The sequence below is a fragment of the Syngnathus typhle genome, unplaced genomic scaffold, assembly GCF_033458585.1.
Source record: "Syngnathus typhle isolate RoL2023-S1 ecotype Sweden unplaced genomic scaffold, RoL_Styp_1.0 HiC_scaffold_94, whole genome shotgun sequence".
Lineage (NCBI taxonomy): Eukaryota > Metazoa > Chordata > Actinopteri > Syngnathiformes > Syngnathidae > Syngnathus > Syngnathus typhle.
This window is the reverse complement of record NW_026872000.1, coordinates 135,583-158,433: the sequence shown is the minus strand read 5'-3', so window position 1 is coordinate 158,433 and position 22,851 is coordinate 135,583. Positions and strand designations below refer to the sequence as shown.

At 45.9% G+C, this 22,851-nt stretch overlaps 1 protein-coding gene and 1 long non-coding RNA gene across 2 annotated transcripts; one reads left to right on the top strand and one right to left on the bottom strand.

Moving 5' to 3' along the window:
• Window positions 1-971: 971 nt before the first annotated feature.
• LOC133148452 (pre-B-cell leukemia transcription factor 1-like) lies at window positions 972-11,458 on the bottom strand. The gene is made up of 8 exons (XM_061271511.1): window positions 11,202-11,458; window positions 8,117-8,190; window positions 7,716-7,963; window positions 7,164-7,354; window positions 6,955-7,090; window positions 4,914-5,055; window positions 4,685-4,764; window positions 972-1,579 (listed from the first exon to the last, which is right to left on the bottom strand). Exons 1-8 carry the CDS (start codon window positions 11,456-11,458, stop codon window positions 1,496-1,498), a joined length of 1,212 nt encoding a protein of 403 aa, XP_061127495.1. The 3' UTR covers window positions 972-1,495.
• On the top strand, window positions 10,544-11,677 carry LOC133148453 (uncharacterized). Its single transcript, XR_009712600.1, has 2 exons — window positions 10,544-11,144; window positions 11,255-11,677. It is a non-coding gene; the product is annotated as an uncharacterized LOC133148453 (long non-coding RNA).
• Window positions 11,678-22,851: the final 11,174 nt, after the last annotated feature.

Here is a 22,851-nt window from a genome sequence, read left to right as displayed (position 1 = left end):
CCTCGTCGTGACTCGGAGCCGCAACAAATGTTTCGGATTTGTGTAGGGTACATCGTGACAGCAAACGAGCAGGTGATTGAGCAAGCGTCCGATACGAGAGCATTGCGGTCGTATGGAGCGTGTTTGAAGTGAACAGCAGAGACGAAAGGAACAAGGCTAAGTGTTGTGAAATAAAATATTACCTGTAATACGCATTTTGTTATTTGCTGATTGAAACTGCTAATTAAACTGTGAATTGAAACTAATAGGAAGAAAACAACTCTTGCTCTTTATAGAGTTGACGTGTCTTGCGCATCCGTTCTGCGCATCGGATCCATAGTGCGCATGCGCAGTCATACTGCCTCCGTATGACGTCCGGTCCGCGATGGAGATTAAAAAACAAACAATATTTGACAATAACACACCATCAAGGATTGCACCATCGCATCAAACGATGTGTCGTCAATTATGAATTTTACTAAGTGTGTTGGGCAGGATGGCTGAATGCGATGCGCGATTGACAACAAACAAGAAGAAAGGTTTCTGTTCGCGTCACCCCTCTCTTCCTGTGTCACCTCAATCAACGTAACGTGATGTCTGTTCCTGTCTTTGGTAATGTCACCGTTTTTGTTCCACGTCTTTGTCGGTCAGTCCTGTTGTTGGTTTTGTTGTACCATGACTTTCTTAAAAAATTAATAAAAAATAAATGTTTAAAAAATTTTGTACCCATGTATAATGCGCACCCCAGATTTTAGGACAATAAATTAGTTAAATTTTGCGCAGTATACAAGGAAAAAAATGTTAAGTACATGCTTCACAATCCCGGGAGCCATGCGCAGCCAATGATTGTGGCTGCACAGTCATGAAGATGGTGCCCTCGACCTGCACTCACTCATCGGGGCACTGCTTGTACCTCAAGGTCCTCGAGAGCCATGCGGCTCCTCCGTGTTTCACGGCAGACTCAAAGAGACAGTGGAGGAGGTAGCACCCACTTGTGACTACACAAAGCATTTATTGTAAAAGAGGTAGAGAGGAAACAGGTGCTCCGCTGTACAGAAGAAAAGGACAACATTGATCACGCGTGGCCGTTATCAAAAGGAAATAACAAAAGGCGGGAACACCCCCACCAAAACAAGAGAAACAGAAACATACAAAGTCTTTGGATTTCCTCTATTGCCCGAGTCCCAAAACGGTGCCAATGTCACAGCGCTGCGTATTCATCTTTTGGTGTGCTTCAAACCAGAAAAATGCGAGCTCATCTCTAATGTGGAGGGAGGGAAATGACAACGTACGCTTTTTCAAAGACTCAACTCACACCCTTGCATGCACACAACACAACCCCCCCCCCCCCAAAAAAAAAGAAAACAAGCATGTCCGAGTGACTGGGCAAGTGTGATATCATTCGTTCGGTCTTTGTCTCTCCTCAATCTGGCATGGGTGGTAGTGGGGCAGTGGTGTATGTGTGTGCGCGCGCGCGCATGGTGGTTGTGGTTGGGGTTGTGAGGTCCAGAGAGGATCAGTCAGAGTTGTCCGACTGGTCGCTGTGGGGTGGCGAGGTGCCCGGTGGGGTGGAGCTTTGAGCCTGCCAGCTGCCGTTGGCCTGGTGATGGCACACAGACAAGGTACCATACTTTGACATTTTTTCATCTTTAGCCAAAATGCAAAAAATAAAAAGAGAGTTGACGCAAATGTTTGTCTTGTTAGATATAGTCCCAGTTCTTTATCTTTAATGGTCGCTATGCTAACAGTAATTACCAAGAGGCGGCCTTCACACTTTAACTATTTAATGTATGCCAGAAAGATCGATACACAGCTGTGGAGCCTTCTCTGCGAGACCTATACTACTCTGGGTCGCCCTCCTGCAAGGATGCGACTCTGCCTAGCCTGTGGGATAATGTGGGACCTTGTATTCTTAACTCAGAGTGATTTCTACGTATGTGCAAAGAGTGTCATAGAGAAGAGAAAGCCAATAAAACAAGAGCAGTTTTACAGCGATATACCGTGTGTTTTTCCATGCAAAATGCGCCCCCGTGCATAATACGCACCCTAAAAATGGCATGTCGATGCTGGAAAAAAGCCTGTACCCATGTATAATACGCACCCAAATTTTGACTCTTAAGTCCGTAAACGTAAAATTATTTCAGAAGAAAGATCATCTTTGGGAACAACCGGATGTTATTCTGCCGGTCCGTATCACTGCGCATGCGCTAGCAAACTCGATAGCGAAGAAATGTTTCGGATTTGTGTAGTTTACATTGTGACAGCAAACGAGCAGGTGATCGAGCAAGCGTCTGATACGAGAGCATTGTGTTCGTATGGAGCGTGTTTGAAGTGAACAGCAGAGAAGAAAGGAACAAGGCAAAGTGTTGTGAAATAAAATATTACCTGTAATACGCATTTAGGTAGAGAACTGAACTCTCGCTCTTTATATAGCTGACTAGGGGTGTAAATCGCGGGTTTTGCCACGATACGATATCATATCGATACAAAGAACTACAATACGATATTTGCCGATATCTTAAAGCCTGCTGCGATTCATTCACGATATATCGCGATATAGTGCTCTACGATCGATATATTTTTTTTTTTAGTAAAAAATATATAACAATATCCTGATTTATAACAATTCATACGCAAAATCAACAAGGTACTGCAAACTCTTTATTTAGGAAATTACAAGAGTATTGTAGTATACAAATTGCTTACTTTAACACTGAACGTTGATGTCGTGTTTTTTCTTTAAATGTGCGGCGAGATTTGTGCTCCCTGAATATTTGATCACCGCATGGCAGGATTTACAAACTGCACGTGTCTTGTCCGTTGAGCCATCTTTTCTTTGGAATCCAAAGTGCTTCCAAACGAATGACTTGAAGCCTAAAGGGGAGCAAATTTCCTCGTCTTTTTGGACACTAGCCATAGCACCAGCCCAGGAGCCGCGGACTAGTTGTCCCCTCCCCTTTCACGCGCGTGCTCTGCTCACAACACAACAACGCCGGAAAGAGGAAGCAAGCAACAATGAACTGGATTTCAAAATAAAGTCGCGTCTAATGTCCGAGGTCAAACACGGCGATATAAATCGATGTTTACCTTTAGCATCGATACCAATAAATCGTAGAGCATTATATCGATTAATCGATGTGTATCGATGTATCGTTACACCCCTATAGCTGACGTGTCTTGCGCATCCGTTCTGCGCATCTGTAATGGCGGCCTCCGTATGATATCCGGTTTGCGATGGAAATTAAAAAACAAACAATATTTGACAATAACACAGCATCAAGGATTGCACCATCGCATCAAACGATGTGTCGTCAATTATGAATTTTACTAAGTGTGTTGGGCAGGATGGCTGTATGCGATGTGCGATTGACAACAAACAAGAAGAAAGGTGTGATTTAAAGTTTTATTTCGAGGGACATTTTCTTCAAAAATTGTTGTACCCATGCATAATGCGCACCCCAGATTTTAGGACAATAAATTTGTTAAATTTTGCGCATTATGCATGGAAAAACACGGTAGCGGCATAGCTCAAGCTACTTAGCTAATCATATGTGCCAAAGAGACTTATTCTAACAGTCTGTTTGGTTTGTGGCAACAGAACGTTCCATGATTCAATTTATATTTGTGACTTTTCCCCACAAGGTTGCGCATTACTATGTCACTGAAGACAAGTGCAGGAAACAGGGATGAGAATGGCAAATGTGAAAAACCACAGAAAAGTAGCGGGGCGGGGGGAATATATATACATTAGGGGTGTAACGATTCATCGATACACATCGATTAATCGATATAATGCTCTACGATTTATTGGCATCGATGCTAAACGTAAACATCGATTTATATCGCCGTGTTTAACCTCGGACATTAGACGCGACTTTATTTTGAAATCCAGTTCATTGGTGCTTGCTTCCTCTTTCCGGGAGCAGTGGCGCGGCGGCGTGTTGTGTTGTGAGCAGAGCAGGCACGTGAAAGGGGAGTCGACAACTAGTACGCGGCTCCTGGGCTGGTGCTATGGCTAGTGTCCAAAAAGACGAGGAAATTTGCTCCCCTTTAGGCTTCAAGTCATTTGTTTGGAAGCACTTTGGATTCCAAAGAAAAGATGGCTCAACTGGCAAGACACGTGCAGTTTGTAAATCCTGCCATGCGGTGATCAATTATTCAGGGACCACAAATCTCGCCGCACATTTAAAGAAAAAACACGACATCAAAGTTCAGTGTTAAAATAAGCACTTTGTATACTACAATGCTCTTGTAATTTCCTAAATAAAGAGTTTGCAGTACCTTGTTGATTTTGCGTATGAATTGTTATAAATCAGGATATTGTTCTATATTTTTTATTTAAAAAAAAAATATATCGATCGTAGAGCACTATATCGTGATATATCGTGAATGAATCGCAGCAGGCTTTAAGATATCGGCAAATATCGTATTGTAGTTCTTTGTATCGATATGATATTGTATCGTGGCAAAACCCGCGATTTACACCCCTAATATACATATATATATATGCATGCCGGCGGGGGAATGCTTGCGAGTCGCCAAGGCTAACGTTGCCCGGCCAGCTGCCCCCCCCCCCCCCATATATAAAAAAAATTGTTTCCTCAACGGATTTACACGATTCACGAAAATACTTTCGATGGAAAAAAACACGGAAATCCGCGGATCCGCAGAGAATTCTCATCCCTGAGGAAAGGAGAAGACTTACTTGCACAGCCATCTGGTAGGTGGCGTCCCCGTTGACGGGTGGGACCCCGAGGAACAGGTCAGCGGAGAACGAACCTGAGCCTGAAAGCACACGCGGCAAATGTCAAAGGCTCATGTGGTGGCAGCGGCCCAGTTCTTCTCTGGCGTTCTCTCTTCCAGGGCTCGCAGAAGTGAGCCCCCCTCTGCTGTGACTTGTAGTAGCGCCGTATCGAGCAAAGCGGTGCACCCACCGGTGGAGTTGGGCGTGTGCGGCGAGTCGTCGCCCTGCCGCGCCCCCAAAGCGTTTTTCATGGCGTAGAGGTTGGCCTCCTCCTGGAACTTGCCGATGTTTTTCTTGTAGCGGATGCGCTTGTTGCCGAACCAGTTGGAGACCTGCACAACAAAAGTTGACCAATATTTGTCCCACTCGGTAGGACGGACTCCCGTCGGGAGCCTTCAACGGGATTCTTGTTTTCCACGCGTGAGAGCAGGAGTCGGGAACCTTCACAGATAGCAAGTATGCTAAAGCATTCATGCTGGATGTAGACAATGAACTTTTTGATGATCTTCCGAACAAAGACAAGATAATCAAACGAATACAAGACATGCCTTTGTCAGCAAGAACCGTTCATGATCGTACCATTATGATGGCACACCAAGTGGATGAAACGCAAGTGAAGGACATAAATGCAGCGCCGTTCTTTTCCCTGGCTTTGGAAGAGTCAACAGACGCAAGTCATTTGTCACAGTTCAGTGTGACTGCAAGATATGCTGCTGTTTACACACTGCACAAAGAAAGTCTTGCTGTTCTGCCAAAAAGGATCCACAAGGGGTGAGGATTTATTCAAGTCTTTCATGGAGTTCACTCATGAAAAAAATCTACCTATAGATAAACTCCTCTCAGTATGTACCGATGGTGCTCCGTGTATGGTGGGGAGAAACAAAGGATTTGTGGCGCCTCTCCGTGAACATGAAGATGGACCCATCCAAAGTTTCCATTGCATTCCACACCAGCAGGTACATTGTGCTCAGATGTGTTACGGGCAGCTTGGCTAAGTGATGTCGCTGGTCATTCGTGTGATCAACTTTATTGTTGCCCGAGCCTTAAATGACTGCCAGTTTAAAACACTGCTGGATGAAGTTGGAAATAACTGTCACGGTCTGCTTTTGCACAGCAATGTGCGTTGGTTGTCAAGAGGTCCGGTGCTCAGCCGTTTTGCGGCTTGCCTGAACGAAATCCTGACTTCCCTTGAAATGAAAGCATCCTGAGCTAGCAAAAACTGAGAAACTCCTCAAGTTTTACTATCTCGTTGATATGACAGAACATCTGAACCAGCTCAACGTGAAAATGCAAGGCATTGGCAATACAGTGTTATCCCTTTTGAAAACAAGCTGGAGCTCTTTATCATGGATCTTGAAACAGGTCATTTACGACATTTTGAAAAACTGAGACAATTTAAAGATGCAAGCACAGCAAGTAACCCCACAAAACTTTGATCTCCACCAGCTAGCTGGTTTAATATCCAGTCTCCTACAGATATTCAAAGCACACTTTGGAGAATTTAGTGAGCACACTCATCTTTTTAAGTTCATCACCCATTCAAACGAGTGTTCACTGAACACCGACTGAGTTACATTCCTGACGTCTCCCTCAGAGATTTTGAAGCAGAAGTGGTTGACCTGAAGTCTTCAGACATGTGGGTGAATAAGTTTAAATCACTGAAATAAGATTTGGAAAGAATCGCATGACAGAATGCGGAGTTGGTGAGCAGGCACGTGGACAGAAATGGAAAAAACCTTAACGCGAAAACCAGCTGTTTATCAAACTTGGAATGCGCTTCCTGTCACAAACAACACGATGTATTCATGTGAGCAGTCATTTCAAATCCAACTTGAGTCCAACCTACGATCACGTTTAACGCCTGCATGAAGCTTAACCTCACCAAGTACCAACCAGACTACAAAGTCATCAGCAAAACTATGCAGCACCAGAAGTCGCATTAATGGTGAGTATATCACAACATAATTTAAAAGAATAAATTCAGAAGCTTATTGTACTCACATTTGGTTGAATTCAGTCGTAAAATATATTATATGGCTCACTGAAATAGATTTCCAAAAATTTTGCTTTTATGGCTCCCTGAGTCAAAAAGGTTCCCGACCCCTGTGTTAGAGGCTTCTATGTCGGCGCTTGAATTGATGTGTCAAAGACCAAAATGCTTCGGCGATTGCCGGTTGTCGGTGCGGCACCTCCCCGACCCCCTCAAAGGGAGCCCGGATGGGCACACGCACCTGAGAGACGGTGATCCCACACTGTTTGGCGAGTTCTTCTTTGGCTTCTTCGCTGGGGTACGGGTTGGACAGGTGTGAGTAGAAGTACTCGTTCAGCACCTCGGTGGCCTGCTTGCTGAAGTTACGCCTCTTGCGCCTGGCGGGACAGCAAAAGGGCGGGCGGGGGAGGGGTGAGCTTGGCTCAGTGCTTGTCGGCGGGGAAAGCTCACCTGGCATCCAGAAAGCGCGACCTGAGGATCATGACGGCCTCGCAGGTGCTCTGCTTGAGCTGCGTCTGGATGGAGCTGAATTTGCGGTGGATGATGCTGACCATGCGCTCAATCTCACGTGGCGTGACGGGGCGCGTGCGTGACTGCTCCCGCAGCAGGTTCATCACATGGGTGGTGAACTCTGTGCACGCCTGTGCCCGCCACAAACGTTCACACGCAAACATGAGTCCCTTGCGCGGTGAGCCTCAAGAAGACATTTTGCTGTTGCAATAAGGCTGAGGGTCAACATTTTTGTCACCGTTTGCTCGTTAGTCCGTCTCCCTGTGCGGTCCATTTTTTGGACAGATTAGCCACCCAGTTAAAATGTGGCCGCAATGTTGACGCTTCAACATTTTGTGGGTCTCCAGAAAAAGCCCGGCCAAATGAAATGTTTGATTCTCTTTGGTTGGGTGAGCAATAAACAACTTGAGGTCAGAAGACTCTTAAAAGTGCTTGAGGGTTTTGGCCTGTTTGTGCCACCGAATGTGCCATTTGGCGAGGTTGCCGGCCCACCTGCTCGTATTTCTCCAGCTCTGTGTGGTAGATGCTGCGAATCTGACCCAGCTTGCTCTTGTAGTCCGAGTGCTCCAGGGAGCTGTCGGGCGACATGCCGCCCGAGCCTGTGGCCGCTGACACGGCGGCGGCCACCGCCCCACCGCCCTTCTCGGGCCCAGCCACGCCCTCGGCCAGCAGCATGTTGTCCAGACGCACCAGCTGGGGATCCTGGGGATCCTCCTCCTGGCTGTTCCTCACAGACAGGCCTGTGGACAAAAGATTGCCAACATTGCCTGAAAGAACCATCTGTTTGTCCAGCTGTTGCCTCTTTTAAAAGCGGATGTTACAAAAGTCGTGCAGTTTACGGATGACGAAAGACCTCAAAAGTGCGCAAGCACGACAACAGAAGTTGTGTGTACCTGTCTTTTCTTTAATCTCGCACAGCACACTAAACAAGGCGGGCTTCATTCTGTGACAGTTGAGCGCATGTTTCCTGGGAAGACAACAACAAAGGCACACGGCACTTAGCACCAAACTAACAAAACAAGAAAAAGTGCATTGTTATTGAGCAAAGACTTTGCAGAGAGCACCATAGGGCAAAGTTAGAGAAGACTGTAGGCTTGCAACTGCAGCTTGACCTGCCGAATATTGATTTCCATTAACGGAGGAACGGGCATACGTATCATGGAAAATTCACTTCTTTTGCTTTTATAGTTATCTTATTGATTGATTGATTGATTGAATATTTATTGATCCCCAGGGTTGGGGAAATTCAGGCCCCAGCAGTATTCATACCACAGAGTGGGTATACAAAAGACACACAGATGGCATGAGCGCAACTCAATAGGCTCTCATAAGGCTGCCACACAACGGCGCCACAAAGAAAGCCAGAAAGTGCTCAAGATAAAAGCCATCAAAGCAAAACAAAGCTAAAAGACAAAGGAAAAAAAATAACTGTGGCCAACCAGCACCCCTCAATACAAGAGAACACTTGGAGTCTCCAAGGTTGTAGATAAGTGTAATCTATCCCTTAAGCCTTAAGGTGTTGTAGAGGTACTTTTATGGCCTGTTTGGGGGCTATGTTTTACTCCGTTCAGTTTTCTCCATTTTCTATTACGTATTTTGATCTACTACGTCACATCCTTTGGGGCGGGACTACCAAACAAGGTGGGTGTGGCCAAACCGTTTTGCAAATCTGCCATCTTTATTACTTGGAGAGACGTTTGTAGTCCAAACAACTCCAGGATGCCGAAATGGAGAGATCAAAATGTTCCGTTGTTGGATGCATCAATCCACACACAAATCATTGCACGTCCCCCAACATTAGAACCTCATATAGTATAGAGAAGGATTTGCTGAAAGACTTTGTTTCGTCGATGGTTCAGTTCCTTCAATCTATGGAACTGACGGACACAGTAAAGCAGTAAGCTTGAGATGACACAAAAATAATAAACTGTATTTCACTTTAATAATATTGCGTGTCTTTCAACTCGCATTCATAGCATTAGCGTCACGCTTTCTGCTGATTTTAGAGCTGTGCGCTTTTTACTTCTGTGGGTGTATTTTGAGTACCGTAAATTCCGGACTATAAGCCGCACCGGACTATAAACCGCACCAGCTAAAATTGGGGGATATTTTAGTTTTTTTCTTATATAAGCCGCACCGAACTATAAACCGCACGTGCACATGCGTCTTTTTACAAGGAAAGACCGTTCACAGAAAGCCTTTTTAAAGTTTTAATAACATACTTTAACATGTCTTTCTAAACACTGCCTGTGACGAAGGGTTTAGAGCCCTTTGACGCAGGTCACCTAGCGTGCATTCCTACTAAAGCTCATAATAGTCACAAGCAACACAGCCAGAATAAGCAGCAGCCATAGTAGTGTTTCAAAATAGTATTTTTGTTGGTTTTTTTTTCTTCAAGATACCGCACTGTATAAAAGTGATCAAGTCATCACAAAAATAAATCCTTATATAAGCCACACCTGACTATAAGCCGCAGGGTTCAAAATTTTGGGAAAAAGTCGCGTTTTATAATCCGGAATTTACGGTAGTTGTATCAGAATAATTGCATCGAAGGTGCTGTATTATTCTTGGGGAACACAATAATGTCTTAAATGCATTCATTTGCTTCTCGCTAACGCTAGCATTAGCTGACTTAGTAGCTTGACTGCAGTGACAAGATGTGTTCATAAATATTGTGATGGAATTTATTTTGTTACGTGTTATGTATGTATGGACAAGTCTTCAGCCATTGACATATTTTAATCAATCAAAATGTTTGCGGCGCAAGTAAACGCTTCATCGGCTAAACTACAAACATGTCGACCGGGAAAGGGAGGCGCACATCTTGTGGCCTGGAGGGTGTGAAGTATCTCATTTGCATTTAAAGTAGGTGTGTCCAAACTACGGCCCACGGGCCAACTGCGGCCCACGGGCCAGTTTTTATTGGCCCGCAGCAAATTCTGAAAACATAATTGAATATGGCCCGCACAAGAAGCTTGAGCTCAACTCTGTTGCACTTCTCAGTTTCCACACTAGATGGAGCCCGCCACACAAAGCGTTTGAAGTCCCATTTAAAAACACCATTATTATTTAGTTTTAAAAGATGACGCTCACAGTCAGTTGAGGATAACGTTGATGCCTCCCGTATAGGAAGTTATTACTGTGTGGTCTGTGCTCGTATGCAATTTTCTCCTCTTCCTGCAGTAGGAAATGAATTGAGAGGTCCAATATTGTTTTACCCAAGTAGCAGGTAAGGGTAAACTCGGGGTCTGCCATGTTCCCCTTATCTACGACAACAAAAGCACTTGAACACAATGTACTCGTAACTTCCACTTCACAAGTACAAGTGGAAAGTTTCATCTTTCCCATACCACGTGAAGGCAACGTAGGATCTCGCTGAATGCCCACGGAAATGGCAAATAAATCGTTAAGCGTTGGCAGCGCGCAAACGGGACGCCACAACCGGACGAGCTCGAGCTGGGCACCTCGCGAAATGTTGAAACAAGTTGTTCAACAACAACAACAAAACGTGCTGCTGCCATTAGTTGCGAGCTCAGCGCTATCACGGACGCTCACGGCCAGGACGATCGGTCAACACGACCGACTCGAACGGGCTAACGACGAGCCCCTGGGCGCTCGCGTGGGCTCACCTCAACCAATGTTGCCGCCCAAAAAGATGTAGTTGAGCAAATGACGTTTATTGCAGCTTGGCGACCGCCCTTTGCGTTTGTGGCATTGGCTTGTTAGTCAAACCTAGCATAGCCAGCTAACAATGGCTACCTTCCAGGCTAGCTCGAGTCAAGACAACCATCAATCCCAAAAAGCTACACATGATGACATTCCTATTTCGTTCATAGGAATACATTCACGTTATGACGTTTGACTTGCTAGCTGGGAGAGAGCGGCGAGAAATGATGAAAGGCTACAAAAACCAAGCAGTATGTAAGTTGCGGAAACTTTATCCAAAATCAAGTTCCAAATTCCCAAATGTTGACAGACTTTGCCTGCGCCTCGTCCAGACTTTGGTCGGTGATGGTCATGATCTGTTGCAGGATGTCTCCGATGTCCTGGCGTATTTCGTGTCCGTTCTCGGCGCCGTTCTCCAGGCCCGACGGAGGCTCGTCGGCGGGGTGGTGTTGCGCTTGCGATGGAGGCGGGGCTCGGTGGGCCATCCCGGGGTGGCCGCTCATGGCGAGGCCCCGGCCGTTGGAGGCCCCGTTGGCCGTCAGAGGCTGCTGCGGCTGCTGCTGCAACATCTCGTCGAGCGACGCGCAGTGGCGGCGACTACGACTGCTGCTGCTGCTGCTGCTCGACGATTGAGACTGAACTGAGCGCACCAGCGCCACCACTCCCCCAGCGCACACCAGGCGGCCGCCGGCCGGCAGGCTTAGCGGTCGGGACGCCCCCTCGCGCCAGCTGTGGGGACCTCCACGAGTTGACTGTCTCCATCGAAAATAAAGCACCGTCAATGTCAATCGTTTACTCTGACATTTATGAATTATAGCATCCCAATGAAAACACTCCAAAGTGAAAAAAATATTAAGATATTTATTTTCTTTATAGATGTCAAATCCAAATCACCGTGAAGTGTGACAGACAGTATCCGCTTGCATGGACTATGTCTCCCAAAGCAAGTGTGAACAATAGAAGAATCAAGATGGGTACTGATAGCGGTTTACTATTGTTGGATTTGGTCCACAATTTTGGAAGCGCGCTATCCGCGCCTAACGGCAAAAGACAAAGCCAATCATGTGTTATCCAATTTACTCACTGCGTGTTCATTTTCTTCTTCAGTGTTAGGAAGACTGAGACACCGAAACAAAACTAGACTTCAACAGGTTGGTTGAGTTCAATCACAATTCTTTAGAAAACTCTGTCTTCAGGAAAGATACAATAGCACTGGGCCTTTCGTGCGACAATGCTTAAGAGCAGAAAGTTTCCATTCAGAAAAGGCAACGTTCAAGGTTCTTTGGTCAGCTTATATTCAGTTGCACATGCCGGTGTGGGCCGAGTTTGATGGGTGATGAGTCTATGGGGGTGGGGCAAGTTCGCAGGAGAGTTTGATTCCATGGGAGTGGGTGCTGGTTCGGTGAGAGCTGGTTTCGTGGGGTTGGACCGTTGGGTGCTGATTATGGGCGATTCCATGTGTGTGGGGGCTGTTGGTTTCCTTCCCGTCTTTCGGCCTTGGCGATCGGTTCTTGGCTGTCTTCCTTCTGGCGTTCTCCCTCTGGCACCTCTGTTGGTTTTATCTCCAAGTGACCTTCCTGTAAACATTTTCCTCTATTCTTGCACATACATTGTCGCACCTTGTTGGGTTCGCAACATTTATCTGGACAGAATCTCACAGAGGCGGGATATGTCTTCGATGGCAAGCGACTTCTGCAGAAGGGCACAACCCCAGACACACAGCGAGTGTGGCTGAGATCCGCGCCCTTCCTTCAGTTTGGTCGTGCCTTTTATTGAGGAACAACAATGGGGCAAGTGTACATGAATGCATAGCTTCTTTAGACAGGAAAGACATTCTACAATTACATCTCATGACCACAGCACAGCAGCTTTACTATTATGGACAGAAGCAGTATGGTCGTCTCATGACTTTAGCTTAACAAAGACGTAGTCTTAGTGCCCATGGGATGGATACTTCTGTGGCGTTCTCATGACTTCTACTTAAATAAGACGTTTGTCTGCTTCAGCCATCCCATGACAACCTCATGATCTTTTCATGGATAGGTAACTATAGGGCTTATTGTATAGTACGACTCGTGACTCCAGAGATGAGTTCCTTAGCCAGCCATATGCTCCCAAGTCATTATCACAAGGCCAAACTGTCACATACTGCGGAAAATCTTGCACACATAAGTAGATACATAGAATCCAATGATAAAAAGTATATTTTTCCCAACACACCTCGTCCATTCATCATCCTTCCACTTTTGTCATTTTGTACGGACTTATGTTTTGTGTGACCCATCATCAATTCGTTAATGTTCCCTGACTATGCAAAGTTCTTACTCACCACTTACCAGGCATTTGTTTGTTTGTTCTTTTGACGCTCCATGTATTTGCTAACTTTGTCTCATTCTTAATTTAATCATGCTTCCAACCATATCTTTTCATTATTGGTCAAAATATTTTCCTTCTGTCCAGAACATTCAATAGCCAATGATGTTAGGATGAGGCAATCAGAGATCACAAAGAAAAACATAGCGAAGACTTGTGATCTCGCCAGAAAGATGAGTCGGCATCGAATATTTGTCTCTGGCACTCTGCCTGGGAGAGGCACTGATGAGAGGTTAGTAGATTAGTCTCCCTTAATCGATGGATGGCTGGGTTCTGTAAAAAGCACGGACTGTATTTTATGGATTACTGGTCCTCCTTCTGGGGCCGCCCTGACCTGCTGAGGAAGGATGGCCTTCATCCTAACCGTGAAGGCGCCTTCACTCTTTCTAGGAATATAGATTACTGTTTCAGCTACTCATGACAGGTCACTTTAGAGGAGGCCGGGGCACAGGTGATTAGACCACCTGTTAGGATGGGTTTGGAGTCTGTTAAGTTAAAGTTAACTAGTGCTAGGCTAGACTTCCAGCATGCATAGCTCCTGTGTAGACTAGAGCGTCACAGTTTGAATAGTGCTACAGTACACGTGGACACACTGTCATGATTCTGCCCCTCGCTCACTGTCGGATCATTGCTTGTCGGTTGTTGCATGCAATCGCTGCTGTCACGGTAACGTCACCATGTCTTTCTGGTTCACGTCTTGTTAGGTCAGTCCTGTTGTTAGTGTGGTAGTTAAGTTATGTCAGTCTACCAAGTTCGTGTTTCGAGTTTGTTCCAATAAACCCTGGTCCAAGCTGCACATGGTCGCCCTGCTCCATTCCCACTCCCTCCGAAGCCTGACACACACTTTCTACTGGGGTAGTAGACAAATCCAATCACTCCACCCCGACCGGTATCGCTGATGAAACGGTGCCTGTTTCAGATAATTTTACATGTGTAACAAATACCGTTTTTTTCCATGTATAATGCGCCCCCATGTATAATATGCAAAAATGTCATGTCGATGCTGGAAAAAAGCCTGTACCCATGTATAATACGCACCCAAATTTTGACTCCTACTTAAGTCCGTAAACGTAAAATTATTTCAGAAAAAAGATCATCTTTGGGAACAACCAGATGTTATTCTGCTGGTCAGTATCACTGCGCATGCGCTAGCAAACTTGATAGCGAAGAAATGTTTTGGATTTGTGTAGGGTACATTGTGACAGCAAACGAGCAGGTGATCGAGCAAACGTCTGATACGAGAGCACTGTGTTCGTATGGAGCGTGTTTGAAGTGAACAGCAGAGAAGAAAGCGCATCTGTAATGGCGGCCTCCGTATCATATCCGGGTAAAAAAGATTTTTTTTAATTTTTTTTTGTACCTACCGTTTTTTTCCGTGTATAGTGCGCCCCCATGTATAATACGCACCCTAAAAATGGCATGCTGATGCTGGAAAAAAGCTTGTACCCATGTATAATACGCACCCGATTTTTATGAATTTTTTTTAGTATTATTATTATTATTATTATTTTTTTTTTTTAAGTCCCAATGATCGTCACACACGCAGGGAGGCAATGGGTCCCATTTTTATAGTCTTTGGTATGGTCTTAACTAGGCTGGATGTCATTTTTTTTGTTGGCGTTGATTTCTCCGACTGCCCCTAAACGCACCACCGCGCTCCGTGCGCGCATGTGAAAAGGGCGTGCGGACGTGAAAAAGGCGGCTCTGTATGGGAGAGACGTTGAAGAGGAATAAAAACACCCTTGGAAACCAAAACTTGCCCCTCGTCGTGACTCGGAGCCGCAACAAATGTTTCGGATTTGTGTAGGGTACATTGTGACAGACAGCAAACGAGCAGGTGATCGAGCAAGCCTTGTCTGATACGAGAGCATTGCGGTCGCATGGAGCGTGTTTGAAGTGAACAGCAGAGAAGAAAGGAACAAGGCAAAGTGTTGTGAAATAAAATATTACCTGTAATACGGATTTAGGTAGAGAACTGAAGTCTCGCTCTTTATATAGCTGACGTGTCTTGCGCATCTGTTCTGCGCATCTGTAATGGCGGCCTCGTATGATATCCGGTTTGCGTGTGTGCGCGTGTGCGTGTGTGCGCGTGCGTGCGAGAGCGAGAGAGAGCGAGAGAGAGAGTGCAAGAGAGAACGCTCAACCGTAGCGCGCCGCCGACCGCCCAACTGCACCGCGCTGGTCGCATTATTGTGACAGAGCCGTCGCTGAAATTTAGAAGATATTTTTAAAGTCCTGATGTACTTTCTAACATTTAAGTGGACCTCAGTGCGCATTGCGCAGGGAGCTTAATTTGGTGCGGTCGCGCAACCGCAGCGCGCCGGGCGCTCACTGTCGCATTGCTTAAAGAGCGCCTTTGTGTTTAGAACAGCAGAGACCAAAGGAACAAGGCAAAGTGTTGTGAAATAAAAATTACCTGTAATACGCATTTTGTTATTTGCTGATTGAAACTGCTAATTAAACTGTGAATTGAAACTAATAGGTGGAGAACTGAACTCTCGCTCTTTATATAGCTGACGTGTCTTGCGCAACCATTCTGCGCATCTGTAATGGCGGCCTCCGTATGACGTCCGGTCCGCGATGGAGATTAAAAAACAAACAATATTTGACAATAACACACCATCAAGGATTGCACCATCGCATCAAACGATGTGTCGTTAATTATGAATTTTACTGACTAAGTGTGTTGGGCAGGATGGCTGAATGCGTTGCGCGATTGACAACAAACAAGAAGAAAGGTGATTTCAAGTTTTATTTCGAGGGAGATTTGTCATGTCTCGTCCCCAGTTTTGCTATGTGTCTAGGTTGCCATAGTTTCTGTTCGCGTCGCCCCTCTCTTCCTGTGTCACCTCAATTGATGTAACGTGTTTTGTATTTAAGTCCTGTCTGCCCCTCGCTCACCGTCGGATCATTGCATGTGTTACTGTCATGATGTCTGTTTGGTTTCTGTTCCTGTCTTTGGTAATGTCACCCTGTCTTTTTGTTCCACGACTTTGTCGGTCAGTCCTGTTGTTGGTTTTGTTGTACCATGACTTTCTTTAAAAAAAAAAAAAAAAAAAAAAATTTTTTTGTATCCATGTATAATGCGCACCCCAGATTTTAGGACAATAAATTAGTTAAATTTTGCGCACTATACACGGAAAAAAACGGCATGTATAATGCGCACCCCAGATTTTAGGACAATACATTTGTTAAATTTTGCGCATTATACATGGAAAAAACGGTATTTACTATCAAATTCCCACGGTCGTATCGTCCCACCGCGCTGATAAACATTTGAGAGGTGATGTCAGGCCTAGAGAACACAATCTTACTCGTATTCCGTTTAAAAATCCTTCGATAGATACGAACCCTGATCGACCGATTAAACTTGAACTCGGTTTTATGAATATTAGATCGCTTCATACGAAAGCAGTTCTCGTTAATGACATAATCTAAACGTTTTTGGTCTTTGCGAGACCTGGTTAAAACCTAATGAACTGCTGCCGCTTAACGAGGCCTTGCCTCCAAATTTTGTGAGCTCGCATGTGACACATCCTCGAAAAAAGGGTGGGGGTGTCGCCCTCATCTCTAATTCCGAGCTTAGATTTAGGCATCGTTCGATTAACGTATTTAAAACATTTGAAGTTCTCACTGTCCGATCCACCGCTTTACCGTCATTTTATCTTGCTGTTATTTACCGTCCACCTGGGGGTTACTCTGGCTTCCTGGATGAATTTTCAGAAATCGTGGCTGAACTAGTGACAAATGCGGATAATATAATAATCATGGGCGATTTCAATATCCACATGAATTTACCGTCAGAGCCACTTACTTCGGCGTTTCAGACTTTAACTGATACGTTTGGTTTTACGCAAGCCGTACAGGCAGCAACGCATAAGAATGGAAATACCTTAGATCTGGTATTATCCCGAGGACTTGCAACCTCAAATACAACAGTACTGCCATACACTACTGTTTTGTCTGATCATTACTTAATAAAATTTGAAATTTTAGTTCTTTGTCAAAGACAAGAGCGCAATTATAGCAGCCGTAATAATAATAATAATAATAATAATAATAATAATAATAATAATAATAATAATAATAATAATAATAATAATAATAATAATAATAATAATAAATTATATTTACAACGAAGGCGGCCCGGTGGCGCACTGGGTAGCACGTCCGCCTCACAGTTAGGAGGGTGCGAGTTCGATTCCACCTCCTGTGTGGAGTTTGCATGTTCTCCCCCGGCCCGCGTGGGTTTTCTCCGGGCACTCCGGTTTTCTCCCACAACCCAAAAACATGCTTGGTAGGTCGATTGAGCACTCCAAATTGTCCCTAGGTGTGAGTGCGAGTGCGTATGGTTGTTTGTCTCTGTGTGTCCTGCGATTGGCTGGCAACCGGTTCAGGGTGTCCCCCGCCTACTGCCCGATGACGGCTGGGATAGGCTCCAGCACGCCCGCAACCCCCGTGGGGACTAGGCGGTACAGAAAATGGATGGATGGATATTTATAACGCACTTTATATTCGGGGGAATCTCAAAGTGCTACATGGCAGATAAAAAACAAGAAAACAAAACAAGGACAAGTATAAAACAACTGGACGACAACCAAGATGTGAGAGAAATTATGGAAATGCTAAGGTGAAGAGGTGAGTTTTAAGTCCAGTTTTGAAAGAGTCAGTGGATTGGGGTACTCTTAGGTGGTCGGGGAGGGAGTTCCACAGTGTATGGCAGAAGGCCCGGTCGCCCATGGTGCGCAGTTTGGTTTTTGGAATGTGGAGAAGGTGTGAATTGGATGAGCGGAGGCTTCGGGTGGCAGGTTTTGGGGCAAGGAGTTCTTTGAGGTATGGGGGAGCATGTCCGAGGATACAATGGTGAGTGAAGAGGGCGAGCTTATAATCAATTTGGAATTTGATGGGGAGCCAGTGCACAGAACGGAGGATGGGTGTGATGTGATTGCTTTTCCGCACCCTCAACAGGATCCTAGCAGCGCTGTTTTGAATGTACTGAAGCCTCTGGAGGCTCTTGCTAGGGATCCCGTTGAGGAGTGCGTTACAATAGTCTAGCCTTGAGGAGACAAAGGCGTGGACAAGTTTCTCAGCATCCGTCAGGGTAAGTGTGGGGCGGAGTTTGGAAATATTTCTGAGGTAGAAGAAAGAGGTTTTGCAGATGTGTTTTATGTGTGACTCTAGGTTGAGTTGAGGGTGCAGTTTCACACCCAGGTTAGTGACAGTGGCTGAGAGAGGAATAGTGAGACCGGCGAATAAGATGCTTGTTATTGGGCAGGTATGGATCTGATGGGGAGTGCCAATTAACATGGCTTGGGTTTTGTCACTGTTAACTTGCAGGAAGCTGAAATTCATCCACGCCTTTATGTCCTCCAGACACAGGGAGAGGATGGATGAGGGAGATGGAGAAGGCTGGGTTATGGAGGGCGGGGGGTCAAGTTTGAGGTATAGCTGGGTGTCGTCCGCATAACAATGAAATGAGATGCCGAACTTCCTGATTATATTGCCGAGGGGTAGTATGTAGAGAGTGAAGAGGGTAGGACCGAGTACAGATCCCTGGGGGACACCGGAGGTGACAGTGTGAGTGTCGGATTTTTTCCCCCCCAGGGAAACGTACTCGGTCCGGTTCGAGAGGTAGGATTGAAGCCAGGTTAGAGCAGTGCCAGAGAATCCAGTGGAGTGAAGTTGGTTAAGGAGGATATTGTGGTGGACAGTGTCAAATGCAGCGGACAGATCCAACAGGATGAGAAGTGACGGGGAGCCTGCATCGGCAGCCATGAGAAGGTCGTTGGTGACCCTAACAAGCGCTGTGGCCAGAGCGAAACCCGGATTGAAATCTCCCAGCGATGTTATTGCGGGTAAAATGAGTTTGAAGTTGGGCAGCTACCACTTTTTCCAGAACCTTGGAGAGGAACGGGAGGTTAGATATAGGTCTGTAGTTGGCAAGGTTGTCCGGGTCAAGTGAGGGTTTTTTGAGCTGGGGGTAATAATGGCAGTCTTCAGTGCAGGGGGTACAGAGCCAGACTGAAGTGAGAGGTTGATGACATTGGTTATTAGGGGACTAATGGCTGAGGTTTGTTGTTTAATGAGGGCTGTGGGGAAAGGGTCCACGGCACATGTGGAGGGTTTCATCTTTTTGATGATGTCCTCTACCTCCGACTGCAAGATAGGGGAGAAGCAGCGGAGAGGCTGGACTGTCCCGGGTGGAAGGAAGAGGGGAGGAGGTGAAGTGGTGGGGCCAGAAGAGGAGAGGAGCTGTTGTTAACCTTAGCGGCAAAAAAGGTCATAAAGTTATTGGACACTACCTCTGAGGATTCTGTTGGAGTGGTGTGATGGGGTTTGAGAAAGTGGTTGATGGTTGAAAAGAGTTGTTTTGAATTTCCAGGGGTATTGTTTATGATATTGGAATAGAACTGGGCACGTGCAGTCCCAAGGGCTTTTGAGTAGGCCTTCTGGTGTTCTTTGTAGGCCTGTTTGTGCACGGTCAGTCCTGAGGCTTTAAGACGACGCTCCCGGATGCGCCCAGTTGACTTCAACAGACGCAGCTCACTGGTGTACCAGGGGGCTGAGCGTGAAAAAGTGATTGTTTTGATTTTTTGGGGGGCGTGGATACTTAGAAGTTTGGCCAAAGAGTTATTGTAATGGTCCACTGCCTTGCTGACTGACGTAAAGGTTGCAGAGGAGGAGGAGAGAAACTGGAGGTCCTGTGCTATAGTGTCTTGGTTGATGTTTTTGAAATTTCTGAATGAGATTTGCCGCTTGGGTTTGGAGTGGGGGCGTGGGAAAGGAAGTTCCATTTGAATAAGTTTGTGGTCAGACACACCGACCTCAAGAACTTGCAGGTTGCTTATGGCCGATGAGGAGATGACAAAGTCAAGTGTATGCCCTTTGTCATGTGTGGGGACATTTACATGTTGGGTGAGGTGTAAACAATCCAATAGTTGCAACAGGTCAGAGGCAGGGGGGCGGGAGGGGGTGTCAACATGGATGTTAACATCACCCAATATGATTAGATTAGAGGAAGTGGAGGTACAGAGGGTAGTGAGTAGATCGTGTAATTCTGGAATGAAAGAGGAGTTTGGTTTAGGAGGGCGGTAAATAAGTAGAACTGTGATGGGATATGGAAGTTTACATTTGAATGCAAGGGATTCAAATGAGGAGTGATCAGGTAGAGGGAGGGGGGACAGCTCTAGATCAAGACGGTGGAGTACAGCCAGGCCACCGCCACGGCCAGTGCTGCAAGGTTTAGTTGTATCTATAACCAGAGGGACAGGCTTCATTGAGGGATTGATAGACATCAGGTGGTTGCCAGGTCTCAGTCAGGCACATTATGTCTAGGCCTTTGTCCAGGATGAGGTCGTGAATAAATGATGATTTACGCGTGAGTGCTTGGATGTTGAGGAGATCCATTTTGATTGTGGCTGTGGGGCTGTGTTCAGGTAGGGGGCGAAGTAGTGAGAAATCCACTCCACGTTTTCTGTGCCACATGCAGTGCAGTCCACTCTGTGTTGGAGTGAAATCCACTCTATGTTGGTGTCCGTTCCGTGCTGGTGACTTTAACACTCCGTGTTTTCCCGGCAACCCGGTGTCCGTCTTGTGTCGGAGTCCGCTCCGTGTAGGAGTGAAGTCTCCACCATATTTTCCAGGCCACCTGGAGTACTGCAGCCCCGCATGGTTGCTACAATAAGATCCAAGTGCGCCAGGTATCTGATGACGTGTTGTACATGCGACGGGGTGTCGGGCGGAGGAGGAGCAGATGAATGGTACAGTGTTATGGACGGGTTGGGAGAAAACAAAGTTACGACGGGTGCTTCTGTGGATGTAACGTGGTCTGCGGAGAAGTCCAAGGTGTTTGATGACTGAGACACACCCTGGAATGGTGTGATTACTCAGCTCCAGCAAGCGGGGGATGGAGTAAGTTAACATAGTGCCGGTTGGAGAACACTGAACTTGAGTGTTAGCCATTGGCTAGGCTAGCCAGGATGCCTTGGCGGGGGGTGTGGGATGGGCGCGCCGTAGTAGGCAGCCGGCTCTGTGGAGGTTCGCCGCGGTTTGCCGCGGTCCAGGCGCACTGCACACTAAAACTAGAAGCTAAAAACTAAACTTTAATAATGGCTAAAATAAATAAATAGATATAAACACTAAAACTAAACTAATTCTGGTGGAGAAGCGGCGAACAATCAGCGCCAGCGTCCTCTCCCCAGATTACTTCCGTTAATTAATATTAACTCCATGACTGCAACTGCGCTATCTGAGTTACTGTCGCTGCCATATTCTGCCATATTTCCCGCATATATCGGCTCTATTGATAATCTTACAAATGATTTCAATGCGACATTGTTAAATGCCATCGACTCTGTGGCGCCACTACGTCTGAAAACCCGCCGTAGATTGGCTACTCCGTGGTTCACAGATGAAACACGTACGCTTAAGCAATTATGTAGAAAGCATGAGCGCAAATGGCGGTTAACCAAACTTAAGGTTTTCCATTAGGCATGGCATGACAGCCTCCTGAAATATAAAGCTCTTAGCAAAAACTCGTTATTTTTCGCAAGTCATTAATCTCAATAAAAACAATCCTAAATACCTATTTGATACAGTAGCAAAGCTAACACTACGCCAGCCGACCCCCGATAGCTCTTTCCACTCAGCTGACGAGTTCATGAATTTTTTTGCTCAAAAGATTGAATCCATTAGGGATGAGATCAAGATGACCATTCCAATCGTTCAGTCGAGACCGCTGATTACCGGCGCTGACGATCATGCAATAACCCTCTCAAATTTTAAAAGCGTGTCCCTTGAAAGGCTTACACAATTGGTTAGTGCAGCTAAACAAACAACGTGTTTACTCGACCCGCTTCCAGCCAAACTATTTAAAGAATTATTTCAAATTTTAGGACCGTCCGTCTTAAATATAATATGACCACGCGGGCCCAGGGAGAACATGCAAACTCCACACAGGGAGGGCCGGAGGTGGAATCTAACCCGCACCCTCCTAACTGTGAGGCGGACGTGCTACCCAGTACTCAGTTTAACTGAGGTCACCAAAACCGTTGATACCACCAGGGTCCCTCTGTTGGTACACCACATCCCTCTGTGGAGCCGCCAATGATTGAGAAAAATAAATAGAGATAAAATTCATACCCAGACATTTGTAAATGATGGAGAGTGGAAAGTTAAGGCAATTGGCCAAGACGACATTCCAGTGACAGCATGGAACTATCAAGGAGAGATGGCAGGGAGATTCTTAAAAAGCGAGAAGATTCCTGGAAAGGTGCTGACTCCTATTTTTTATTTCAGACCACGGCGATGCGCAGAACTGTAGTAGCTACAGAGGTGTTGTTATGCTGATTAAGCAAAGCATGACGTTATGGGAAAGAATGTTAGAAGCGAGGCTTGGAAATCTCTACTGGCCAAAATAATGTAGAGTGTGGCAGAGATGAAGATGTTGCAGGACATGCAGATGGTTGGTGTGACAGGACAGAAAGATTTGGAAACGATTGCTCTGTTGTCGCCGCCCCTAACAGGAGCAGCCGAAAGAAGAGGAAGATGAGAAAAAAAATGTGAGAGAAAAATACATAAACAAATAATG